Source organism: Corythoichthys intestinalis, chromosome 8 (assembly GCF_030265065.1).
Source record: "Corythoichthys intestinalis isolate RoL2023-P3 chromosome 8, ASM3026506v1, whole genome shotgun sequence".
Classification (NCBI taxonomy): Eukaryota; Metazoa; Chordata; class Actinopteri; order Syngnathiformes; family Syngnathidae; genus Corythoichthys; species Corythoichthys intestinalis.
In genome coordinates, this window is record NC_080402.1 from 44,973,103 (window position 1) to 44,999,442 (window position 26,340).

At 39.3% G+C, this 26,340-nt stretch overlaps 1 protein-coding gene across 1 annotated transcript in view; it reads left to right on the forward strand.

Annotated features, from left to right (window-relative positions):
* Positions 1–26,340, forward strand: part of myo15ab (myosin XVAb) — an 83,248-nt gene that overhangs the window by 28,977 nt on the left and 27,931 nt on the right. The window contains exons 21-42 of the mRNA XM_057844729.1: positions 3,213–3,344; positions 3,417–3,542; positions 7,205–7,282; positions 7,381–7,532; positions 7,610–7,655; positions 7,732–7,856; positions 9,704–9,821; positions 9,887–10,062; positions 10,160–10,244; positions 10,635–10,667; positions 10,775–10,856; positions 10,945–11,075; positions 11,156–11,251; positions 11,708–11,836; positions 11,925–12,031; positions 13,823–14,001; positions 16,633–16,705; positions 16,788–16,979; positions 18,140–18,219; positions 18,302–18,375; positions 23,011–23,113; positions 23,183–23,508. Of these exons, the coding sequence (XP_057700712.1) occupies positions 3,213–3,344; positions 3,417–3,542; positions 7,205–7,282; positions 7,381–7,532; positions 7,610–7,655; positions 7,732–7,856; positions 9,704–9,821; positions 9,887–10,062; positions 10,160–10,244; positions 10,635–10,667; positions 10,775–10,856; positions 10,945–11,075; positions 11,156–11,251; positions 11,708–11,836; positions 11,925–12,031; positions 13,823–14,001; positions 16,633–16,705; positions 16,788–16,979; positions 18,140–18,219; positions 18,302–18,375; positions 23,011–23,113; positions 23,183–23,508 (2,643 nt within the window). The remainder of the gene's footprint in view (positions 1–3,212; positions 3,345–3,416; positions 3,543–7,204; positions 7,283–7,380; positions 7,533–7,609; positions 7,656–7,731; positions 7,857–9,703; positions 9,822–9,886; positions 10,063–10,159; positions 10,245–10,634; positions 10,668–10,774; positions 10,857–10,944; positions 11,076–11,155; positions 11,252–11,707; positions 11,837–11,924; positions 12,032–13,822; positions 14,002–16,632; positions 16,706–16,787; positions 16,980–18,139; positions 18,220–18,301; positions 18,376–23,010; positions 23,114–23,182; positions 23,509–26,340) is intronic.

Genomic DNA, 26,340 nt, shown 5'->3' on the forward strand with positions numbered 1-26,340 from the left:
CACGACAGGAGTTGGCCAATGGCCTGAAAAGACCTGGGACTACCGTTTCCAAGGTTACTGTTGGTAATACACTAGACTTCATGTTTTGAAGTCATGCATGGCAGCAAGGAAGGTTCCTATGATTAAACCAGCACATTCTTAAGTTTGCCTATGGCCATTTGGCTGATGCATAGGGGTCATGGGGGCAGATATTGAGGTCAGATGAGATTAAAATAGAACTTTTTGGTGATAATTTCTAGTGTTGCACCGATACCATTTTTTGGCCCCGATACCGATACCTGGCTGTGCAGTATCGGCCGATACCGATACCACCCCGTTTATATATATATATATATATATATATATATATATATATATATATATTTTTTTTTTATTTATTTATTTTTTTTTTCCAAAGAGCTACAAAATTGGATGTGAAATCATTGCTATCAAGGCTTTGTCAGGCTGTTGCTTACCTTTGTAAAATAGGAAAAAGTACACTAAACCCTAGTAGACAATAGTTGAATAAACCTTTGGCTCTCAAAGGCCAAAATAGTGCTAAATTTGTGAAATTAATAAAACATGTATATATTATAATAAACTCTGAATGAACTGAATAAACTTTTTTAAACCTCTCAAAGTCCAAACAGTGCAACTTTCATGAAATTATTGTCACATTCTGCTGCTGGTTAGATTGTGTTTTGTTGCTGGGCTGGTAGTGGGGGCGTTCCTGACATCGCACTTGAATCAAATGCAGGCTCATCAACGCAGCATTTAAGCACGGGTGATCTCAGAGAAGGCTGCCGAGATATTTGCCTTGCTGATTGCTATTTGACATCTGGCACAATAATCTCGCTACATTTGCTTGTTACGCCTTTGCATTGGGTTTTTCTGTTAGTGTGCTGCTCTCGTTTGTAACCGCTGCCTAACGTCTTAGTTAACCTTCGAGTTTGTCAGTCGACCTGCTGTCACTGACTCCTTTTGTTATTTCTACTATCCCGCGATCGCGTGTTATTTTTTGTTTGCAATCATTAAACCCTTTTATGTATCCCCCGCTTGTTGACTGCTTCGAGGTTCAACCTTGTTTCCGCATTTGCGGACGCTAACAATTATAAGTAATAATAATTGACCACAGCATCCCGTCTCTCCTTTTTTTCGGGAGGTGGGAGTCCCTTATTTCTATTTCTGAAAGGTGGCAACCCTACTTTGGAAACACTTCCCAAATTACTGCGGCATTTCTTTCAGTAAAAGACAATAAAAGTAAAGTAGACGAAGTGAACTGACCAGAGATTGTTGCTCCGGTCGAGCGGCCTTCTTCCTCTGGATAGCAGTCCTGCTCTTGCAGGCTCAAACTCGTTGTGTTCGTTCACGTTTCGTCTTCAAATGTTTTATCAAGTTCGAGGTATTGAAACTGGCCGATTTAACTCCACATCTCCAAACTTTCAGGCCGCAAATCTTGCATGCAGCCATTGATTTTAATCGACGGGATTTCTATTTGGAAATATTTCCCGACCGCCGCCATATTTCCTGGTTTGTTTTTCGTCCATATGAAAAAGCCCCCTTTTGATTGGTCAGGAGTGGCTATTGGCCCGCTCTCATTGGTCTGGAGCAGGCCAATAGCGATAGCTGCTTGGTGTTCACGTGTCATCACACAACACAGAGACAGAGTGTAGTGAGCGCCAGGAGGAGAAAAAGGCTGTGGTCAAATGTTATAATAATGGACCGGTAAATGGTATCGGCGCCGTCTTTGTTGGTACTCGCCGATACCGATACCACCATTTCGGCCCGGATCGGCGTCCCCTGCCGATACTAGAATCGGTATCGGTGCATCTTTAATAATTTCAATAACTGTGTTGGAGGAAGAATGACGAGTACTATCCCAAGAACACCATCCCTACCATGAAGCATGGGGGTGGTAGCATCATGCTTTGGGGGTGTTTTTCTGCGCATGGAACTTGGGCCCTGTATCGTGAGATTTTGGGGACCAACCTCCTTCCTTCAGTCAGTGCATTGTACATGGGTCGTGGCTGGGTCTTCGAACATGACAATGACCCGAAGCACACAGCCGGGAAAACCAAGATGTGGCTCCGTAAGAAGCATATCAAGGTTCTAGCATGGCCTAGCCAGTCTCTGGACCTAAACCCAATTTACAACCTTTGGAAGGAGCTCAAACTCAAAGTTGCAAAGTGTATGCAAACCTGATGAAAAACTACAGGAAATGTTTGACCTCTGTAACTGCAAACAAAGGCTACTGTACCAAATATTAACATTTGTTTTCTCAGGTGTTCAAATACTTATTTGCAGCTGTATTACCGAATTATTTTTCATGATGCTTTTTTATTTCGAGCATGCACAAAGAAACAAAAATACAGTAAAATTTAAATAGTTATTTGCACTGGAGAGGGAGTGGGAGGAAGAAAAAACGTATTTCATCCCACACCTGATCTCATTGTCTAGCATCCTTACTTTGTCGGATACCCCTGTCCACACAATGAAAGAGAGAAGAAAAGAGAAAAACAGACAAAAACAACTAAACCAATTGACAAACAACTAAAGTAAATGCTTCATTGAGTGAGTCCACTCAAATCCGCTTAAGGTGCTCACTTACACACAATGAGTTGCCACAGCAACTATTTAACAAGTTAAAAGATGATTGATGTACGCGGCGCTTGGAAGTTTCAGCTTCCAAGCGTCTCTGGCAAGATCCAACCTTAACGTCCATCAATCAGCGTTAAATTTATTAAGCAACTGCCTGCACTGCCTGACCAAGAAAAGTGGCACTGATACTGATGTACCTATGCATCACCGAGTCAAAATGGTAAATGGAGACTACTTACATAGCACATTTATCTACATGGTTACCATGCCCAAAACGCTTTACATTAGCACACAGTTACGCGTTCACGCACACTTCACACACCAATGGTGCTGCCAACCCACTGGGGGCAAATTAGGGTTCAGTGCCTTGCCCAGGGGCACTTCGACAGTGGACAGTTGTAGCCTGGAATTGAACCACTGACCCTTCGGTCCCCTTAGGTCACCTCGAGCTACCAACTGCGCCACGGCCACCCCAAAAAAGGACAATGTAGCTCATAGGAAAAAAGTAATTCATATTTTTACAAATTGAGAAGCTAACACAACAGTTTTAGTTATGCTCTGCACACAAAGTTGCTAATGGCCATGTGTTGACTTTAGTACTAAATACTGTGTTATATCCCCTCGGTGTCCTAAAGGAAGAGTATATGCGTGAGCAGATTGAGTGGCAACAACTCCCCTTTAGCCACAACCAGGCCTGCCTGGACCTTATTGCCGCAAAGCCTCATGGGATACTACGCATACTTGACGATCAGTGTGGTTTTCCTCAGGTAACATTTTATTTTCAAATGCCCTTAAAATTGACTTAATGACCACTGACCACCTGCTCTTGTATGAATTAGGCAACAGACCACACATTCTTGCAGAAGTGCCATTATCATCACGGTAACAACCCCTTGTATGCTAAGCCAAAGATGCCGCTGCCGGAGTTCACCCTCAAGCACTATGCCGGCAAAGTCACCTACCAGGTAAATTTTTAATAGAGTGCATGGCAGGTAACTAAATGGTAGTTCAGTCGGTCACTACATGTGCATGTACTGTATGTAGACACTGGTAAAAGGTCCATGTAAAGGGTTGATATGGAACTAGATAAAACAAAGGAATATAGAGGCAGTTTGAACAATGGAAATGAAAAAGAGTGAATTAGTAAATTTGTTGGTCATTTGATGAATGGCTTATTAGGAAGAATTGTAATCACTTCTGCTAAACAAGTAAGGTGAGGTAAGGTTGTTGGCAGGTAAGTTTGATTGTCCAAACTGTTTGTTTGTTTTGTTTTTCGTTAATTTGTCATTACTATTTGTAAACATAGGGTGTCCTGACTTCCTTTCAAATTTGACATAGTAAATGTTGTATTTTGCCGTTCCTGTGCAACCACTTAATTTGTTGATTTTAATATTTGTATAGATATACTGTATATCATTAGTATTGGTGAATCTTTTTTTTTTTTGCTGACAAAGTTGTAGTTCTCGGTGACAATGCTCAAAAATGAACTCTGAAAGTACGGTATACATAGATTATGTCGTGAATATAAGTAAAAATTTGGGATGTCCCAATCGCATATTTTGCATCCGAGTTAAGAGTACGAGTCACCTGATTTTATAAGAATCTGCCGATATCGATTCCAGATCTGATACCGAAATTTTTTTAAAAATTTTTTTATTTAATCTTTTTTTTTTTTTTTTTTTTTTGTTAACTTTGATGCATGACTTATTAAAGCATTGGTCTGGACATTTTTTATGTGCTTTTTTTTTCTTCTTAGGAGATGAAAATAATGTTCAATTTCTTATTTTACAAAACTGTTTTTTTTCATGAAGATACAGACATGTCCAGTGGACTCCATGCATCTGCACACTCAACATAAAATAATGTACATTTACTATCAAAAATGAGTTAACTTCTGTTCTGTTGTAAATATAGAAACCCTTGTCCCCTTTTACGCATTGATAAACATTTCAACAATTTTTGGGAAACTTCAACACTTTCAACATGATAGACACAATGCATAGGCCTGAATAAGAAAACCAATTAAATTAGTTGTGACTCCTACACCTAAGCACCAATGTCTCTGTTGTTGGCTGGCAGCCACTCATCATCACTGTTGTCACTACTGTCATCATTATTGAAGCTGGATGGAATTTACTGGGCTATTCTGTAAACTGCCTTATTCTTTGCTGCTTTTGAAGTATACAAATTAAGATAAAATGCATATAGTAGTGCAAACTACAGCTAAGATGAAATGCATATCGTAATGCAAACTACTGGCAATTTGCACAAAAATGTATATTTTAAATTAACTGCTTATAAATATAACAATTACATACTAATTTATAACTAAAAAAGCCATAAAAACAGTGACACAATTATGTAACATGTGTTCAAAATACACTGGGGGATGCATGATGTCCAGTTCATTGGACACCTGAGTGTCCATAAATATCTATATATTATACGCATATAATTCATATTCCAAACAGATATTATCTTTCCCTAGATGTTACTGTATATCTTTTTTTTTTTTTTTTTTTTTTTTTTTTTTTAACACTGTAGCGCTTCGGGCATAGAGGTATTGACAGAATATGCCAGTTGTAGTCGACACGTGTGGCAGGTTGTTGGCTCTGTTGGTTTCAGAGGATATTTACTTGAACTTACACCGACTGACCACTGAATTGACCTCGGTAGAGTATGACAGCACTCTTGAGGTTGCTTGCAGTTAAACTATAGAGACCAATGCATTAAAGAGAAAGGTAAAAAAAAAAAAAATATATATATATATATATATATATATATATATATATATATATATATATATATATATATATATATATATATATATTAGGGCTGTCAAACGATTAAAATTTTTAATCGAGTTAATTACAGCCTAAAAATTAATTAATCGTAATTAATCGCAATTCAAACCATCTATAAAATATGCCATATTTTTCTGTAAATTATTGTTGGAATGGAAAGATAAGACAAGATGGATATATACATTCAACATACGGTACATAAGGACTGTATTTGTTTATTATAACAATAAATCAACAAGATGGCATTAACATTATTAACATTCTGTTAAAGTGATCCATGGATAGAAAGACTTGTAGTTCTTAAAAGACGAATGTTAGTACAAGTTATAGAAATGTTATATTAAAACGCCTCTTAATGTTTTCGTTTTAATAAAAATTGTAAAAATTTCAATCAAAAAATAAACTAGTAGCCCTATTCTGTCCTCTATGTGTGTGAGTACACAAATTGACAGATAGCGAACATAAGTTCCAAAAAGAAATCAGACGGTGTGGCAAAGTAGCTTTACTTTACTTTAGTGGGCTTTACTGAAGTCATCTCTTTTTGACAGGAGCACGTTTCTTGTATTTTTGTAAAACTGAAAATAACAAGGCAATGTGTCAATAACTTGCATAAATCACAAAATAACATAAAATGTACACACACGTGTCCATTTGAGCAGTAGCACTAGCCAATTAGCTCACAAGCATCTAACAATGTAACTGCATTTCACCATATATGTGAACAAATTCAAATACACATCATCAATAACTATCTAATGCTCATGAATATAAACAAAGGAGGAATATAACTCACAAGCGATGCATGTATTAGACACAAACAGTGTGATGGGGCTATGAGAACTGCCACTGAATACTGGATGCCGACGTTAGCTGGTCTGAATAGCACTGTCTATTAGTGTGAGTTCGCGTCGACATATGATCACGTCAGAAAAGCGCGCCGAAACCCAAATAATCAGCTGCACTGAATCGCCAGCAGAGGGCGACATTACGCCACATAACATATGCAAGTCACACCCAAGCGCCAGCAGAGGGCGGAAAAACTCCATAAAACACAATTAACAAGTTGGCCTTTCACTGTACTGACATTTAAATCTGTCTGAGCAGGCCTAGTGCGTTAATTGCGTCAAATATTTTAACGTGATTAATTTAAAAAATTAATCAACGCCCGTTAACGCGATAATTTTGACAGCCCTAATATATATATATATATTTAATTATTATTATTTTTTTTTTAATTAAAAAGCGGATCCTTTTCACCTGATTCAATTCCTCTAAAAAATGGCGGGATCGGCCCGATTTCCGATCAATTGATCGTATCGGGGACATCCCTAGGGAAAATGTTCATATTTAAATACTGAGAGGATTTACATTTATGAACCCGTAGATATTTTACTAGTGTGCCCAAAATTTTAGTTTAGGAGCCAAAGCGCTCCACTAAAGTAACTAAAGTTAAGACGGAAGCCTGATCATCATGTTTTCAGCATGCTGTGCAAGTATAATGCAACAAACACATGTCTGTATATTTATCTACATCTACACATTCATACGTTTACATTTGATGATGTGTATTTATTATTTTGTTATTTTTGCAAAGAACAAATGTTTGGTTAATCTACTGAACAATGAAAAATCTTACAGTATGGTACTGTAAAAAAAAAAAAAAAAAACAGTTAAAGTTCAATATTATATAGTCTTTGTATTATTATTATTATTGTTATCATATAATCTTTGTGTAGTTTTACCAGAGTAACTCTGTTTGCTTGGTGGAACAAATATTTACATACTTTAATTCCTGAAAGTTGTCTGCTGTTTTGGGTCCTTAGGTGAACAAGTTTCTGGACAAGAATTTTGATACGGTCCGTCAGGATGTCTTGGACCTGTTCATTCACAGCAAAAACAGAGTAAGACATACTAATTTGAAGTTGTATTTGACCCACATTTCTGCTTATCTAGGTGTGCATATGTGTGTGGATATATATGCTTGTGTGTACATAACCAGATGGTGTCGGACCTCTTCCTCAAGCATTCCGAAGCTTTGTCACAGCATCGGTCCATTGCGCGGCGCAGCAGCACAGCTCGCCGCTTCCAGGCCAGCACGGTTAGCGCAAAGTTTGGGAGCAGCTTGCATGAGCTACTGGAGAAGATGGAGAGGTAGAAAATCAAACATAGGCATATGGAATTGCTCTATCGTCTCCATTTGCCCGATATGGTATCCCTCCATCTTTCAGGTGTCACCCGTATTTTGTGCGCTGCATCAAGCCAAACCAGCATAAGGTATCTGTATACAAGCATGTTGTGTTGTTTTTGTGTCTTAAAAATCCTCATGCGGGTGTCTTTTGTGTTTGTGTAGGAATCTGCAATGTTTGACATGGACCTGGTGTGTACACAGCTGCGCTACTCTGGAATCATGGACACCATCCAAATACGCAAGGAGGGCTACCCCGTCAGACTGACTTTTCACAGCTTTCTTTCCAGGTGGGTTGTTAGACAAGTGAGTTATAAATAGGTAAGCATAGCTAATTAGTTCTGTTGAAAATGAATGTTTAAGTTCGTTTTGCTTCATAATTATGTTAGGTTTTATGTACAACTCTTTGTTGCAGCTAGACATGTGCCGATTACTGGTTTCAAGGTATACCATGGTATAAAAACAGCACGGTTTCACAACCGCAAAATTTTTCCGTCATACCGTCCCTAAGGCATTAGCTATTTTTTTACGTCGCAAAAATGCAGGGAGAAATCCTTTGCTTGCAGCTGCAAGGCTGATCCCTCCCCCTACCGGTTATGACTCAGTGTCAGTGAGTCAGCTGTGCTACTTGATGGATGGAAGACGTGAAACACCTGAACTCTTCCCCCATTGAAGAAAACGAAATCGCTGATATGGGAATACTTCGGCTACAGAAAAGTGACAGACGGCCGCGGCTTAGAGGAGGGCCAACCGACATTTAAAACATGTTTGCGGAGGGTGGCTGCCGAGGAGGCAATACCTCCAATTTGATTTCGCATTTATACATAATTAAAGGTTAGTGAACAATGTCATGAACGTTTCCCACTAGTTACGAGAGTTAACTCCAGCGTGTTTAGTGTGTCTAGGGGTGATAAAATTTGTTTTTTCCTCTCTGGCAACTATCTGTGTTGAGAGAGTGTGTGTATAATGTAAACATAATATGAGTCATACACACATGCTTTTTATAGATAATAGTTCAATTATTTTTGTTGTGATGGTAATAATGTCGAGCTGTGGCTGTGGGTTTAGGCTCACCTAAAGGACTGCATTTATTTTAATTTTTATTTAGAATATTTCAGTTATTATTTGTTTTAATTCATTTTAACGTAACATTATACTTATGTTCCAATTTGCTAATATGTTTTGCAAAATAAAAATCCTGTTCAATCAAAAAAAGTTTTTTTTTTTGTTTTTTAACCCATATATTTAACCCATATATCTCAAAGTAATTTTAGACCGGCACATGCCTAGTTGCAGCTAGGGCTGTCAAATTTATCGCGTTCATGGGCGGCAATTAATTTTTTAAATTAATCACGTTAAAATATTTGACGCAATTAACGCATGGATGGAATGACTCGTTCATGCGTTGCCTGAAACGGTTTACAATGACGCCGTTTTAGCACATTGAGACCGAAAAGGCAGAGAAATGCGAGTAGACACAGGTTCATTGGACCGCGCCTTTTATTGGCTTAAGCAGCCACTACTTACAATCATGGTTGCCCAACTTCCCATCATGGATTTGGGCGGAGCAGGAGACGATCTTTTTCTTAACACGCGTAACTGAAGACAACGCAGAACATACTGTATGCCATTTGCAGCCACCACTGACAGTCATGGTTGCCCAACTTTCAATCATGCATTTGGGCCGAACAGTTAATTCGCTACAGTATCATTTAGTGAAAGCACAACAAAAATAATATTCCTACCCCTCAAAAAAAAAATCATGTTCACAAAAAGAAAAGTGCTCAATGCAAAGAGAACTGGCATTCCCAATCAAATAGCTCTGCAAAATACACATAAATGTTCATAATGTTAATGCCATCTTGTGGATTTATTGTTATAGTAAACAAATACAGTACTTATGTACAGTATGTTGAATGTTTATGTCCGTCTTATCTTTCCATTCCAACAATAATTTACAGAAAGATATGGCATATTTTAGAGATGGTTTGAATTGCGATTAATTACAATTAATTAATTTTTAAGCTGTGATTAACTCGATTAAAAATTTTAATCGTTTGACAGCCCTAATATATATTAAATATAATGCAACCACATCTCTGCTAGGTATATGCATTCAAGTTGTTTGTGTACGCAGGTATAAAGCGCTTCTGTGTTTGAAGGATCCACCCATGCCCAATGGCGAAAACTGTGTTATCATGTTGCGAAAGCTGGGACCCATCAAGGTTGGCTCCTACCAGCTGGGAGTCACTAAGGTCCGTGTTAAAAACACATACACAGAAAGAGGATGCGTTAAATATCTGTTTTTGTTTGTGTGTAGATCTTCCTGAAGGAGGATTTGCACCAGCTCCTGGAGGGCAAGCGCGACCGTGTGCTCAACATTGCCGCTCTTACCCTGCAGAGATACATACGCATGTACTTTATACGCAAGAACTTCGTCAAGTTCCGACACTGCATGACACTGTTGCAGGCCAGATGCAAAGGATGTGTCGTCAGGTGAGCGATCTCGCCGCTTCATGTCAATTTGCATCCTATGACAATGTCTGATATCTTGTAATTGCTTTGTTGTTGTCGTCTTTGATTACATGGGTAGAAAGATGTTTGCACGGAGAAGAAAATATCTTGTCAAGTTACGCGCCTTGGTGCGAATCATTGCCAACAGGCAACGCTACATGAGGGTACGTACGTGAATGTAGGAGGTGGGGGTTACTCAGCAGGTATAAAATGCCCTATAAAAAAGAATGGGTCGGGAGTCAGCTGTCTTCAACTGCCGCCCAATCCACTTAGCACCCAACCCCTACGGTCCCCTCCGAGGGTGGTAGGTGGCAGGAGTAATATAAAATTAACATAGCATTTTAACTTTTGCCTGATATGCTCCAAAAATGAATGGATATTACAGTTTAACTCTGCCCCTCTATTATACAAAGTTCCATAGACACTGCGTAGGTTTATGTCTGCACATTGCTACCTAATGGCGAATAAAACTGATGCTAAATTTAAATCAACTGTATTCCTGCGAATAAAAATGAAATATTAAATTAATTTTATTTTTGTCGTGTTTTTATCAGACAGTGGTGAACCCAGCGAGGATGGCTGAGGAGGTGAGGAAAGAAAAGAAGGAAAACATGGTCACATGTTGAGACATCCGGTTTGTGTGTGTGTGTGTGTGTCTGTGTGTCCACGCGCGCACACCTGCGCACGCGTGCAGGATCGCATCAATCGAGAAGTGGTAAACGTGACCACGTTGCCGATCCCAGCTGAGTTGGCGGCACTGCTTCAGGCGGCATCAGGTGCACACTGGACGACGCTATAAATAAACATGCCATTTATGCAGTGGCGTGTGTGTAAAAATGTGTGTGTGCTCGTGCATATTTGCAGGTGGCACCGAGCTGCACGCGGACTGCCTGGCTTTGGTCCAGGCTCCCAAAGTTCAAGTTGAACCACAGCTGACCTTGCCCCTGGACATCAACAACTACCTCATGACTCATTATGTCCATGCCATATTTAGGGTGCGCACGCACACAATCTAACACACATACGTGAAAGAAGCAATGTTTATGTTACGTTTTATTTTATTTGTTTTTTTAAGGAACCATACTTTGGGATGCTGACAGCCCCTCTGGAAAACTCTCTGACCCGATTGGATCAGAACTTGAAACAAGGAGCCCTAAACGTCTTTGTCCTGGTGCGGCATGCAATTAAATGCACTATTCAGAAGCAGTACGCATAACACATTCAAGACATAGGCAACACGATGAAAGTTAATTAGAAACTAATTAGGGAGTGCAGTATTTTTCACGTAACCATATTAAAATCCACCCACCTTCAAGTCAGTTAACAACAAAATCAACCAACCATAACACTAATAAATAACCTACCAACAAACTCGCTAACTAGTTTGAAATAACTGGCCTAAAAACAGAACAGAACATTTTTAACTAACCAAACAAACAATGAACAACCAAATAACCAGTGGTTTTGGAAGCAAACAGACTATGTGACCACCTCCATGACCTAAGCACCAATATGACTAATAACCAATTGGCTGTTTTTTTTTCATATACAGTACATGCTAAATAACTAACTTACTACCAAAGTAACCAACCATATGACTAACAACCAGCTAATGTTTGTGCATCAGATCCTTCGCTTCATGGGGGACCCCGAGCTGAACGGGGCACAGGAAAACCTCTTCGGCAATTACATTATCCAGAGAGGCCTTGCCAATGCTGAGCTCCGAGACGAGATCTTTGCTCAAGTGGCCAATCAGGTAACAGCAAGAGTGTGTTCAGCCTAGAAAAAATGAAAAAAATCAAAATGCAGCTCTCATGTCGTGTTCTGTTTTTGTCCATTTGCAGGTGTGGAGGAATCCAAACATGCTAAATTGCGAGCGTGGTTGGCTCCTCTTGTCTTCATGTTTGTCCGCCTTCCTGCCCTCTCCAAGGCTTGCTAAGCACCTGCTGAAGTGAGTTTATAAACACAGCTATTAAAACGGCGTGCTGCTAAGCGCAAAACAAAACCAAACAACTGCTGGTTTTGATGTGCCAGTGTTAGCTGTTTATCTTCAGTCCTATTAGTGTTGGTTACGTACTATATTAAACGGATCCTCGGATAGAAAGACTTGTAGTTCTTAAAAGATAAATGTTATTATGAGTTAAAATAATTGATATTGAAACCCCTCTTGATGTTTTCCTTCTTATACAATTGTAAAATTAGTTTAACTAGTAGATCACCATTGTTGTTGACGTCGCAGGGCGGTGACGTCACATGGTTACGCTGCAAAACCCTAACCCTGCCGGTGTTCTAACATATCAGGATGCCCATCATATGAGCATACCTCGCATTACAGAGCACGCGTGTATGTGTAAAGGTAAATTGTACATGAACCATCAATCCATTCATCGCGGTGGCATAACGAAGACGACGGGCAAAATAATGATTTTAACGATGGTTTTATGCTGCATTTTATTCTATACATGCTTTTTCTTATTTACTTATAATAATACCCGAAAAGGAGTTAAGCGTTTTCTTTGTTTTTGAACCGTTTTCGGATTGTTAATGTTATGAACGGCAAGCCGTTGATGTGGATCCCAAACACAGACCAGGAGATCAGGTAGAGCGAATGTTTGTATTTAATAAGTTAATTTAAGTTAAGTTAATTTAATTTTGCTATCACCTTTTGCCGTGGGTCACGTTCTGCGTTCCTACATTGGGTATTCATGTTTACAGTATTATTCACTACGTCGTTAAATTGAAACTATTTGATTATCGTCATTGTAGCAGGTATACGTTAGCTGTAATGCGATATAGAATTGTTCTATATATTAGTTGGAACATACAGAGGACTCCTACTCTGGTAATCACTGGAACATTGTCATAGCATACGTAGGAATGCTTCTCTGATCAATTGTACCAGCCCAAAATAAAAACGCAAAACGTACTCTGGTCTGGCAGAACACCGGGCTTCCAAAATATGACTCTAGCAACATAAACATGTCATCTGTTCAACCCTTTCAATTTGAACCAAAGAGCAACATTAATGAGCATGAGAGCACTGTCAATATTTCACAAAACGAGCAGCAACAGCAAAATAAACAGGAAAGACGGGATGAGACGTGACAAGAGTAGGGGGAAAAAACGGTGTTCTGCCAAAATGTGCCACACCAGCAAAACATCCTACAAGAGGCGAATTTGAGTTTAAGTCCAAGGTTCCCTTTAAGTTAACTTTTCCACCAACTGATATCCTGGATCACTGTCAATTCTTCCCCGTTGGCAGTGGATGGCAAGAAAATTGAATATAAAGACACCCCTCAAGATAATTAACTATGCACAAACGTAGTTTTTATAGAACCTTCTCAACTTATTCAACAATGAATCAACTCAAAAATTGACTCATTAACTAATTTTAGCACGATTCTTAATTTCGGGAAATTGTGTAGAGTGAGACTCTTTATAAACTTATCACACATCACTTTACTGATTAAATTAAAAATAGTCTTTTTGGATACTTTACTTCCATCCCATATTTTAGTTGAAACACAATGTTGCTTGTTTTTTGATATTATAGCAAATGCACAAATCATGCACAGACCACTTTACGAGCGAAAAAACTAGCTAACCACCTAATAAAGCCTACGTCAGACTGATTTGATATAAATATTTTTGAAGTAATGTGTTGTTGGTGATGATTACATCATCATCTTTTATTAATTAATTTATTTTTAATGAGCTGCGTGTGTTTGGGTCCTGTTCTCAGGTTCGTGTCAGACTATGGGCCCGAGGGCTACAACTCAGTGTGTCAGCACGCTCTGCTGCAGGGTATGCAGCGGTCCAGCGATGGGCCCGAATACGCGCGCACCTACCCGCCGTGCCTCCTAGAGTGGACTGCCAACCGCAAGAGAGCACACACCCTACTCCACGTGCATTGCTTTGACGGTACTACTCACAATGTTACAGTATTTTATTACAGCAGTGGGAACAGTGTGGCACACACACAAAGGAACGATGTCTACAATATACTGTATATGGTCATCGGAGAAAGAGTCATTTTACAATCTGTGCTATATATGAACAAAAGTATTGTCAAACTCAATAAGTAGTGATGTGTCACCATTTTCAGTATGTTGAGCATGCATAGTGATTTCTATTGTTTGTCTTGTTTATTAGTGTGACGGTTGTTTGGTCTAAAAGATTACAGTGGTACCTGTACTTACGAAATTAAATGGTTCTGAGAGTGGTTTCGTAACTTGGAAATTCTGTAAGTAGAGACGTGGTTTCCATGTAAATTTCCTAACCCCTTCCAAGCGCCCGAAATTCGGACATAAATATTTTATAATGCATAAAAATGCATCAAAACATGTAACAAATACATGTTACAATTGGATTATTGCACTTTAAACATAAAATCAGAGCTGTGTATAATGTAAAAAAATATGGCGAATGAAGAGGACGCTGGGATACACATATACATATACAGTGGAGGTCCCTCTTAGCTAATTGGATGCCAAATGGTAGGCAATAGCCAATGGCAGACCAGCTATTAATATGTTTCGTTCAGTAAACTCTGGGAGCTGTGAGTACCAGCCATACTGTATTTTTGCCTTTCACATTCCTGAAATTTCTTTCGTGACAAGAGGGAATATTTTCCTGTTGAGACGTGTCTTAACCTGAAAATTCTGTATGTTTCTGTATGTAGAGATTTTCTTAAGTAGAGGTACCACTGACTTTACAAACTTTGGTTTGTCTGGTTAGTAGGTTTGTTGGTGAGTTACCTGGTAGGCATTGTAAAACGGTGATGGTATTGGTCAGTGAATAAATTGCTTAGTTCCTGAGGTACAACAATTACGGTGAAGACAATAAGTATTTGAACACCTTGCTATTTTAAGTTTTTCCACTGAGAAATCATAGGTGCATGTCGACTGTGAGAGAGATAATCTAAAAAGAAATATCCAGAAATCACAATGTATGATTTTTTTTAAACAATTAATTTGTGTGATTTGAAGTATTTGAGCACCTGAGAAAACAAATGTTAATATTTGCTACAGTAGCCTTTGTTTGTAATTACAGAGGTCAAACGTTTCCTGTAGTTTTTCACCAGGTTTTCACACTCTGCAGGAAGGATCTTGGCCTACCCATCAGTCAGGTATCTGGGCTGTCGCTGAGAAACACTGAGTTTGAGCTCTCTCCAAATGTTTTCTTTTGGGTTTAGGTCCAGAGACCGGCTAGGTCATGCTAGAACCTTGTTATGCTTCTTACAGAGCCACACCTTGGTTTTCCTGGCTGTGTGCTTCGGGTCATTGTCATGTTGGAAGACCCAGGCACAACCCATCTTCAATGCTCTGACTGAAGGAAGAGGTTGTTCCCCAAAATCTGACAATACAGGGCCCCAGTCATCCTCCCTTTAATACAGTGCACTCGTCCTGTCCCATGCGCAAAAAATCACCCTCAAAGCATGATGCTACCACCCCCATGCTTCACAGTAGGGATGGTGTTCTTGAGATAGTACTCATCATTCTTTTTCCTCCAAACACGGTTAGTGGAATTATGACCAAAAGTTCTATTTTACTCTCATCTGACCACCAAACTTGATCCCTTGACTCCTTTGCATCATCCAAAAGCCATAGGCAAACTTAAGACGGGCCTTGACATGTGCTGGTTTAAGCAGGGGAACCTTCCGTGCCATGCATGATTTCAAACCATGACGTCTTAGTATATTACCATTAGTAACATTGGAAACGGTGGTCCCAGCTCTTTTCAAGTCATTGACCAACTCCTGTCGTGTAGTTCTAGGCTGATTCCTCACCTTGTTTCTTGGATAATTGACACCCCACGAGGTGATCTTACATGGGGTTCCACTCCGATTGAGATTGACCGTCATGTTTAGCTTCTTCCATTTTCTAATGATTGCTCCTACTGTGGACCTTTTCTCACCAAGCTGCTTGGCAATTGCTCCGTAGCCCTTTCTTGCCTTGTGGAGGTAAACAATTTGTCTCTGGTGTCTTTGAACAGCTCTTTGGTCTTGGCCATGTTACAAGTTTGAGTCTTACTGATTGTATGGGGTGGACAGCTGTCTTATTGCTGCTATCGACCTCAAACAAGTACATCTCATTCAGAATAATACATAGAGTTGAGATGAACTTTTAATAGACGGACAAACAGGTTTTTCAGGGTCAGAATTCTAGCTGATAGACCGGTGTTCAAATATTGATTTGCAGCTGTATCGCACAAATAAATTGTTAAAAAAACATGCATTGTGATTTTTTTTTAGATTATCTCTCTCACAGTGGACGTGTACCTATGATGAAAATTTCTGACTCCTCCATGGTTTCTAAGTGGGAGAACTTGCAAAATAGCAGGGTGTTCAAATACTTATTTTCTTCACTGTACGTACAGTAGGAAGATTGGTGGTATTTTTTGGGGGGTGGGGGGCGTTTGGTTGTGTAGTGAGTGAGTGAGTGAGTGAGTGAGTGAGTGAGTGAGTGAGTGAGTGAGTGAGTGAGTGAGTGAGTGAGTGAGTGAGTGAGTGAGTGAGTGAGTGAGTGATTAATTACATGTTTGTCCCTTCAGGTGTGTCTGTCCTTTGTCCTGTTCACTCATGGACTACAGGAGAGAACATGGCCAAAGACATCTTGCTACACAGGTAACGTACAAGATTAATTGCGCATTGATTAGTTTGGCGCAATGTGTCATGCTGTGGAAGTGAGCCTGGTGTGTGTTGTCAGGGGTGTGACGGAGGGTCGTCGGGGCTGGTCTGTGCTGCTGAAAGAGTCAGCGCAGTGGGTGGAGCTGGAAGGCTCGGACTATGTCCTAGATCTGATGTCAGACCTGGAGCTGCCTGCCCATTTCCCCAAACACAGCAGTTACTTTATCATCTCTGCACAGGAACCAGGACGTGTACGAGCCAATGCCAGCATGTGAGTGACACTGACATATTAAGCACATAGACAAATGGATTAGACCAAGTAAATTTGTTAGTAGGTTAGTCAGACCTTATGATGAATACATTTGAGGCTAGTCTGTTAGTTTTACTTACCTGTGGTATATTACAGATGGGGTGATGGTGGCACAGGTGATTGAGTAGGTCGTCCATTAATTGAGGATCGGGGGTTCGAATCCATGTCCAACTTGTACCCATTGTTGTTGTATACTTGGGCAAGATAGTTTCCTGTGTGAACGAGTGGTGGATCGTGGGCCAATGATGCAAATTGGCTAGCTCGCTTCCGTGAGACTGCCCAAGGGCAGCGGTGACTACAGTAGAAGCTCACCACCATCTGTGTGAAAGAATATTGCAATGTAAAGCATCTTTGAATGTTGTCTTGTCCAGGGAAACCAAGACAATGAAAAGTTTTGTACAATGATGAGATTTCTTTATTACAAACTGCAGTTTTGAGGAAACAATGCGACAGACGATAATGTCTGGAACACAGCCTCTCCCCCAAATGGGGAGCGGTACCTGCTTTTATATCCTTCTAGTTCCTAAGAGGAGTCTAATCCTAAAACGTGACCTTATATGGCTATTATCATAATGTGTTTGTTAATATTGGTTGAACAAATATGGTATTGCTCAAGTCAAATACGATCTTTAAAGTGCGTCATTCACACCTGCCAGGTGCTTCCTGTTCGACTTTGTAAAAGATTGGAAATTTAAGTTTTCATGGTAACTAGCAGATGCAGTTAAACAGTCTAGACTCAAAATTTCCATCACAGTGTCCTGAATAGTGTTATATAAATCCAATGTATTCTTACTATTATTGATATTAACTGATTACACTTCTAAGACACCAGATTGGTGAAAAGGTGTCCACTTGATCAGTTGGACTGAAAACCTGCGCCCACTGTGGCCCTTTTGGAATAGTTTCGATACCCCTGTTTTAAAAGTTAACACATACTTTAAGAATTGATTACGGAAATGGTCCGTTTGCCATTTGTAGTTAGTTAGGTGATTTGCTCACATGAATACATAATAGCCTACTTGTTGATTTGTTGTCAGCACATTGATGAAGATGTCGGATAATAATTTCTGATAAGATGAAAATACAAGTGAGAAGATCCCTTGTCTCATTTGTTTATTTAGAAGTCTGCTGGGCGGCCGATTTGACCCAAATGATGACGTCATTTTGCCCGCTATTGCCCACAATTACGTTTTTGGCCAGGGTGAGTACACGTTTTAGGTACACGTTTGTTTACGTGTACACAAGCACATATACACACAGGTAATTTGATGTCCTCTCCTCAGACCAAGAGCCTCATCGGGGGATGGATCGCTATCTGGATAGCCTGTTTGACCCGGTGCTGTCTGATGGGAGTATAGTGAGTTACATAACACACAGGTTTTCACAAACCAACCAAAACGAGACCGTTGTGTCTGAGTTTTAAGGCCCTAAGTATGTGTGTGTTCAATTTCAATGTGCTTGAGTAACGTTTTTCACTGAATTTCGAGACATTTTGTCGACTTGGTAAAGCTCAACACACTCTTGGTCTCCTTAAAAAAGTCAACATTTAAAAGCAGGAAGAAAATTGATTTCTTTTGAACTCAACATTCCTCTTACTTACTTACTGACTTAAAAATGCTTCACATTCCAAACCGGAATGCAAACATGGTCTTTGTCATTTCGTCGTTATCGAGTGTTGCCAACAGGAATCAGCATGTATCAGATGTGTCGGACAGAGCTCTCTCGGGCCTATCACATTGCACAGTTACCGTAACTGGCACTAACACCAGATGGCCATGGTGATTTCAGTGGATTGGGCAACGGTGGCAGTGGATCCACTTACCAAGCACAAAGTGATACTCTCCTGGCGACGGGTGCATGCATACAAATTACTTCACTGCTTAGTGACGCATAAATGCTTTGATTCAAAATCATCATTGGCCAATTCCTTTGGTGTTTTTTGTGTTGGTTCGTAGAGTTGTGACGTGAAACTAATTTGACCAGATGGTCGTTCCAAAATGCTATGAAGGATTATAAATGTATGTAACACAATCAGGCAACACAATCAGTACGCAATCTGCCAGCAATCCTGATGTACATTGATTATCGAGATGTGGACCGGCTATTGCGAGGCTAGGAATTGATTGGGTGATGAAAACACCGAGAATTTACCTAGACAGTTTATTCAGCCCTTTCCCCACCATCCAGGAACAGTACCAGTGTTGTTTTCGTCAACGATGACGATAATGAAAATATTTCGTCAACAAACTCTTTTTATTGATGAAGATAGCAAAACGATAACAAGCTAAAAACGTGTTTTGGGAGACGAAAATATAACAAGATGAATGCCAGTTTTCGTCTGACGAGACAAGAACGAAAATACGCAAAGGTTTCCGTCACATGTTCACAATGTGTTACATTTTAAGTGTAGTTAGCCTGTTTTGTAGCAGTGTCTGGTTGTGTCACTCATGTGACGTGCTCGCCATTAGCATTAGGCTAATCCTAACGGCAAGCGTCCTCTTAAACTCGGACAACTGTTTTTTACATACAGTTCGTGGCGTCCAGGTGGGTATATTTCATTTTGAAAAAATAATGTACTGCTTTACCTGCTGGGTGTGTATTATCACCAAGTTGGCATTGTCCCTGTAGAAGCAACAATATGTGCTCCTCGGTTAATGTGTTTTTGGAATAGTTGGAAACCTTTATTTATTTTTGGAGTAATTTTTTAAAACTTTGCAGATAAAAATATTCATTTTCATTCATGATTAGTAAAAATTAACTAAAACGAAACGAAATTAGTCTTGAGTTTTCGTCAACAAAAACTGGATGAAAACAAACAGATTTTGAGATGACTAAAATATTGACTAATAAGTATTATCGTCCAAAAGAATAAGGCTAAGACGTAAATTAAAAGGGCTGCCAAAAGCAACACTGAACAGCATACGTAGAGTTTAAGGGGGGGCCGGGGCAGGCCCTTCAGTGGCCTAAAAGTGTCATTGCATATAATTGACTTTATTATATATGATTTTAAAAGTTTTCCAGTAAAATATTGTCTATAAAAGTTGTAAAGCAATAAAACAAACAACAAAAATGAATGAAATGAACAAAAAAAAGATATTTTTATCATGGGTCAAAATTATTTTTCGAATAGATCATGTGACTAGCACCTTAGACGGCCATTTGCTTTGCTTAATTTAAAAAAAAAAAAAAAACACCCGAGGACAGAAGAGGCAAGATGGATATGGCGGAAAACACTCAGGTGACTTGAAGTTCGGCTCTGAGACCCCCGATTTGGCCAACTTTCAAAATTTATCGATATGCATGTGTGATACATCATTGGAAAGCTTAAAATCTCAATTTTCTGGGGGAGGAAAAATTTTGTACTGGAGGGCTTTTTTTTTTTTTTTTTTTTATGTTTTTTGAACAGCAAAACCCTATCTGGAGGTGAGAGCACCGAGAGCAGAATTACAGACGCCATGACTTTAACGAGATATTCTCGCGTACATACCTTGTTTCGATTCAAAAACTCCATGTAGCATGTATCACTGAGTGCCAAGACACTGCTGTGAATGGCCACAGCTGCATTTTGGGGGGATTTTATGGGTGAAACATGGTAATCTAACAAGCGTCGCGATGAGGAAATCGCAGACATCAAGGAGTGGTTGAGATTTTCTTTTTCATATATTTACCCTTTTAAACGTCTTTTTTCAATTTTTCTTTGTTTGTATCGATTATTTACCATCTAACATATTGGAGAAAATGCGACAGTAACAAAAAAAATACAATTAAGCGATAGTTATGAGGTAGATATCCGTGACTTTTTTACAGACGCCATTTTTTTCATTGTGACATAATTTGTTTAAAAGTTTAAAATATGTGAATGAATAATTTTTTTAAGTCGTTTTTTTTTTTAAACGGAATAAGAGACATCAATTAATGATTCTAAGCTAAAAACGACAGACATTTTGAATTATAAATATAATTAATTACCTTCATTTTATGTCTGGGTTGAAACAAAAGCGGTTGCGCGATGTCTGTAAACAGGGGTTTTCAGGGTAAAACGGACAAATTAAAAATAGTTCGGGGGCTTAATGCGCCATGAATCTGCTATGGCAGCATATAGACATATTGTTCTATCAAAGACAACAGTTCTTTTGGCTTAAAATACGGCAAGAGAGGAGTGCAAGAGCAGAAACTTCTTTTTCAGTCTTGTCTGTGTTTTCCGGCATGTACATATTTTTTTTCAAACCCAAGCTTTCAAAAGTGAAAACAACTACCGAGCAAGAACCAACGATTGAAAATGTGGACCATGATATGCCAGAGAGCACCGCCAAAATGGTGAGCGGAGTTTAAATTTGCCCCACTAAAGAGCCACCACCGGTGTCTTGCAAATAGTTACCCCCGTCAAAAATTGTATCCCCTGGCACACACACACATTAGTTATGAGTTATGTCGACTTAAACAATTAATTGAAACCTCGTCGATAACTACATCACCAAAATACAGAAATTATGCAAATCAGTGCAGCGCAGTGGCTTCGCCTAGTGAATACAATTTTTGACGGGGTAACTACATTGGCACGACACCGACGGGTATATCATATTCAATGGATGACGATCTTGGCGAAAAGTATAGCTGTCCCAGGCATCCTTATTTAGAATTCCCCTCAAGAATGAAGGGAAACAAAAATATATATAATATATTAAACAATATTCTTGTAAGTTAATTTTATTGCTGACACTGCATTTCGGGGTCATCAACATGTTGTGCACCCCCTGCCCCAAAAGTCAAATTCTGCCTATGCTGAACAGTAGCAAAGTCTCTTTTTTGTTGATTTATTTAGAAGCCCTTTTTATAAGAAGACAGCTTCTATGAGACAAATTGCCTCAGTTTCCATGGCTGATGGAAAGCTGCTTATCTTGCCCCACTGACATTGTGTGACCTCGAACCATGCTCGCAATATTCGGGCCAGACCTGGTCTTGCTCATACTTTTAGTCTGGCCACTCGACCGGTCCTGGACACACAGTGAATTCATGACACTATGTATTGCAATCTGAAAGTTATCATCGAGAGCGATGAAATAAATTGTGTAGTGTTCGCTTTGCTTTAATCAATCAGTTTGTATGTTGGTTTGCATTTTTGGTTGGTTGTTGTGCAGTTTAGCACAAAAACATACAAACTGTTTACTGTGTTGGTTGGTTGTAAGGTCACTTTGTTCATTAGTTGGGTGGTTAACAGTATATGGCTCTTAAACAAACTAGATTTAAGTGTCCACAGAATTGTTCATGGGGCAAGTGTGGATTCCCAACAGCACATTTCCACATACAGCACTTCCATTTTAGTCTCTTTCATTATTTATGGCCCTAGTGCTTTCCAAAGCATTCCCTCAAGTATATCCGACCATGTTTTATTCACTGCGCTGTGCTCAGAGACCACCGCAGTACATTCACAGGATTTGGCCTCCGGTGAGCGCTCTCACCCCGATTTACTTCTGCGCCCATCTATTCCACAGCGAGCGCGCTATTGATTTTAAATGATATCTGACAAATGGTAGTCATGTCATGTTCAATTTTGATGATCTTCTAGCTTGCTGTGCTTATTCTTTCATTCCAATGCATAACAATTGTCTAGTCCAATCATTCTTCCTGGTTATCCATCTACTTGCTAATTTATCAATCTTCATGATGACTTAAATTCCTACTGACCTGCAGTACATACCATCCTCCCTACTGACTTTCTCATTTGTCTGCCCTGGCACTACCCACTATTTTAATTGTAAACACATATTATTGCATATTTTTAAAGAACAATTTTATATTTAGTCTAACCAGTTGTGTTATTAAGATTTATTTTATTTGGTTTTATATTTATTTGTATTTCTCATGTATTCTTACTCATTTAGTTATTATCTTTTTAAAGGTTTAACCCTTATCCTAACCCACAACACCTACAACACTACCCTAACCCATTACACAAGTTACTGTCTCCATCAATGTGTTTGATCCTTGACAGGAAGTCGACTCAACTGCGCTGCTGTCCAGCAGGATGAAGGGCCGTGGAGGAGTCGGGTGGCAAGACCAAGACCCACCGGGTCATCCCCCGCCTCCACCTGGTGGTAAGACCCTCTCAATTATGCAGAGATATAAGTAAATCGCGTGTGTTGATGTTTTTTTTTCTCCTACAGCTGTGCGAGTGCTTCCCGTGGGAGGCGTAATTTCACTTCCTGTTGCCACCGTGAATCCCGTCACAGACGCCCAGTCTAGCGCCCCGACCTCGCCTATTATGAGCCCCCCCACCAGCCCCTTACTCCAGCACCCCCCCAGCCCTTATGCCGCAGACATCCCCCCAAGTCCCTACGCCAACATCCCGCCCAGCCCATACGCCAACTTTACGCCATCTCCTTACACCGCCATCGGCCTGGCATCCAGTTCATTCCCTCAGACATCGGGGCCTGACCTTCAGCCAGGTGACACCCAAACTGATAGAAGCGGGTCTACTGCCTCAAATCAGGTTACTACGGAGTTTGTTATATCAAAACACTCAAAGATGCTTAGTCACACTTAAACTCATACAGTGTCTTAGGGAGATTCACTTGAAAAAATGTTTTATTTGCCTTAAAAACTCAACACTAAAAGACATTTCAGCACCTTAAAGACAAGCGTCAAAACGCAGATCTCCTAAAGAATAAAATGGGAGTAGTGGGAGATTCTGGGTCCTATCCCAGCCGACTATGGGAAGAGGTGGCGTATCCCCGAAACTTGTTGCCAGACAATTGCAGTGATTAAATTACAGTGGTACGTCTAACTACGAACGTCTCTACATACAGAATTTTCAGGTTAAGACACACTTCAACACGAAAATATTGCCTCTTGTTATGAAAGAAATTTGCGAAAGGCAAAAATACAGTATGGCTGCTACTCTCAGCTCCCAGAGTTTACCGAACATAACATAACTATAGCTGCTCTGCTATTGACTATTGCCTAGCGTTCCTGGCATCCAATTGGCTAAGAGGGACCTCTACTGTATGTGTATATGTGTATTCCAACGTCCTCCTCATTCACCCTTCGTGTTCAGACAGCTTTACATGAGTGTAGTAACTTTTATTCTTTATTCTTGTTTTTTACATTATGCATAACTCTGATTTTATGTTATTGTGCAATAATCTAATTATAACATATATTTGTTACATGTTTTAATGCATTTTTATGCATTCTAAAAGATTTATGTATGAATTTTGGGGGGGTTGAAACGGATTAGGGCATTTACATTGAAAACACACTTACCAAAATTTTCAGGTTGCGAAGCAGTGTTTTCGTCAACGATTACTATAACGAAAATAATTTGTCGACAAACAATTTTATTTGGTTGATGACGAGACGATAACGAGCTAAGGGGCGTGTTTTGGGAGACTAAAACATAATGACACGAATGCCGGTTTTCGTCTGATGAGACTAGAACGAGACAAAAATGCGCCAGTTTCCGTCACATGTTCACAATGTATTGCATTTTATGTGTAGCCTGCATCACATCAGTGTCTGGTTGTGTCATTCATGTGACGTGCTGTGCCCCGCAACTCACCAGTGTAGTCTCAAGTCTCCCCATTGCTTGTTTTGAGTAGGGGTGCACGATATCCATTTTTTGAAACCGATATCGATAACTTCCTGCTCCTCAAGGCCAATACCGATACAATAACCGATAATAAATATATATATATATACACACAATGTATATTCCCCCAAGTTTTTGAACATTATCATAATGAAAACAAAGACAAGAACAGTCTTGACTTCAAATAAAGTGCTCATATTAATTTTTTCAAATAAATATACCGTATTGGCCCGAATATAAGACGGCCCTGATTATAAAACGACCCCCTTTTTCAAGACTCAAGTTTGAAAAAAAGACCTTTTGAACAACAAATTATTTTTTTATACAGAAAATAATTACAGTACATCTGAAAAAAAATATTATAACAATATATGTGAGAGAAAAAACATTTTATTTTGCCTCATTCAAATCTTAATATCTATAACTTTAAATATGTAAAATAAAGTTCAATCACAATCGTAAATTAATGGCTTCTGGTTTTTGAAATGTAAATAAACCAATCTATTGTGATAAAACAACAAAATTGCAATTACTGCATTAAGCATCAAAGTAAAGTCTAACTGTAACTGTAGTCTTGAAACAAATCTGAATAAGGAAAAACATTGCAATAAAATAATGCAAACTGGCTACTAGCTGAGATGTCATGACAGAACAGCGCTTCAATGATATCTGGCGCCATCTAGCGTCGTAAATGGGGAGAGTAGCTGAGATCTGTCATAACAGAACATCACTTCAATGATATCTGGCGTCATCTAGCGTCGTGAATGGGTATAATGTCTAGACCGCGAATATAAAACGACCCCCTCTTTTTCAATCTTATTTCAATCCAAAAAAACACCGTCTTATATTTGGGCCACTACGGTAATTTGAGCCAATCACAATCAATCAGTCAATATCACTGATGATGTGTTCCCCTGAATAATGAATATTGATCTAAAACAAACATAAACCCAACGGGTATTGTGCTTTGTCAGCAGATGAAACATTTGGTGCAACAGGAGAGGAGACTTTTGTCGTCTTGGTCCATGAAACAACTTTCTTAACCTGGCAATTATAGGACAGCAAGCCTATCAATAACCAAAGGGCCTCTTAAGAACTTGTAAACATAACACTGTAAAATGCAAACATTTGCTAATAGCAATAGTAAGGTTTATAACTCAGTGAAGGAAAAATACGGCCTCTAGAACAGTAACAAAACTTTGGATACTGGAGTGGAAACAAACGCACACATCCCAATCCACCGACACCGTGCCAAAAATATTATTAATAGGCCCGATAATATATAATATTATCAGATTTATTGGGATGACGTCATAATTCCTATTATCAGACCGATAATTATCGTGCACCTCTAGTTTTGAGACACACAGGGTAAGATTAGTCTTCTCATCTTGGCAAGAGAGAATATGCAATGTTGCTTTTACCTTTAAAGGTCTGTGTTGAGTGATCATCACACACAAAATCTAACTTGTACCGTTAGCATAGTATTCATGTTCCCATTAGCATTAGGCTAATTAATTAATCAATTAATGGCGAGCGTCCTTTTTAAACTCGGACAACTTTTTTAACATACCGTTCATGGCGCCAAGGTGGGTATAATTGAAAATAATGTAGTTTTCCTGCTGAGTGTATATTATCACGTGGCAAATTTGTAGATACTACAATATGTGCTCGTGTGCCAATGTTCATTCGAAATAGTTTGAAAACTTTATTTATTTTTGGAGTACAACTTTC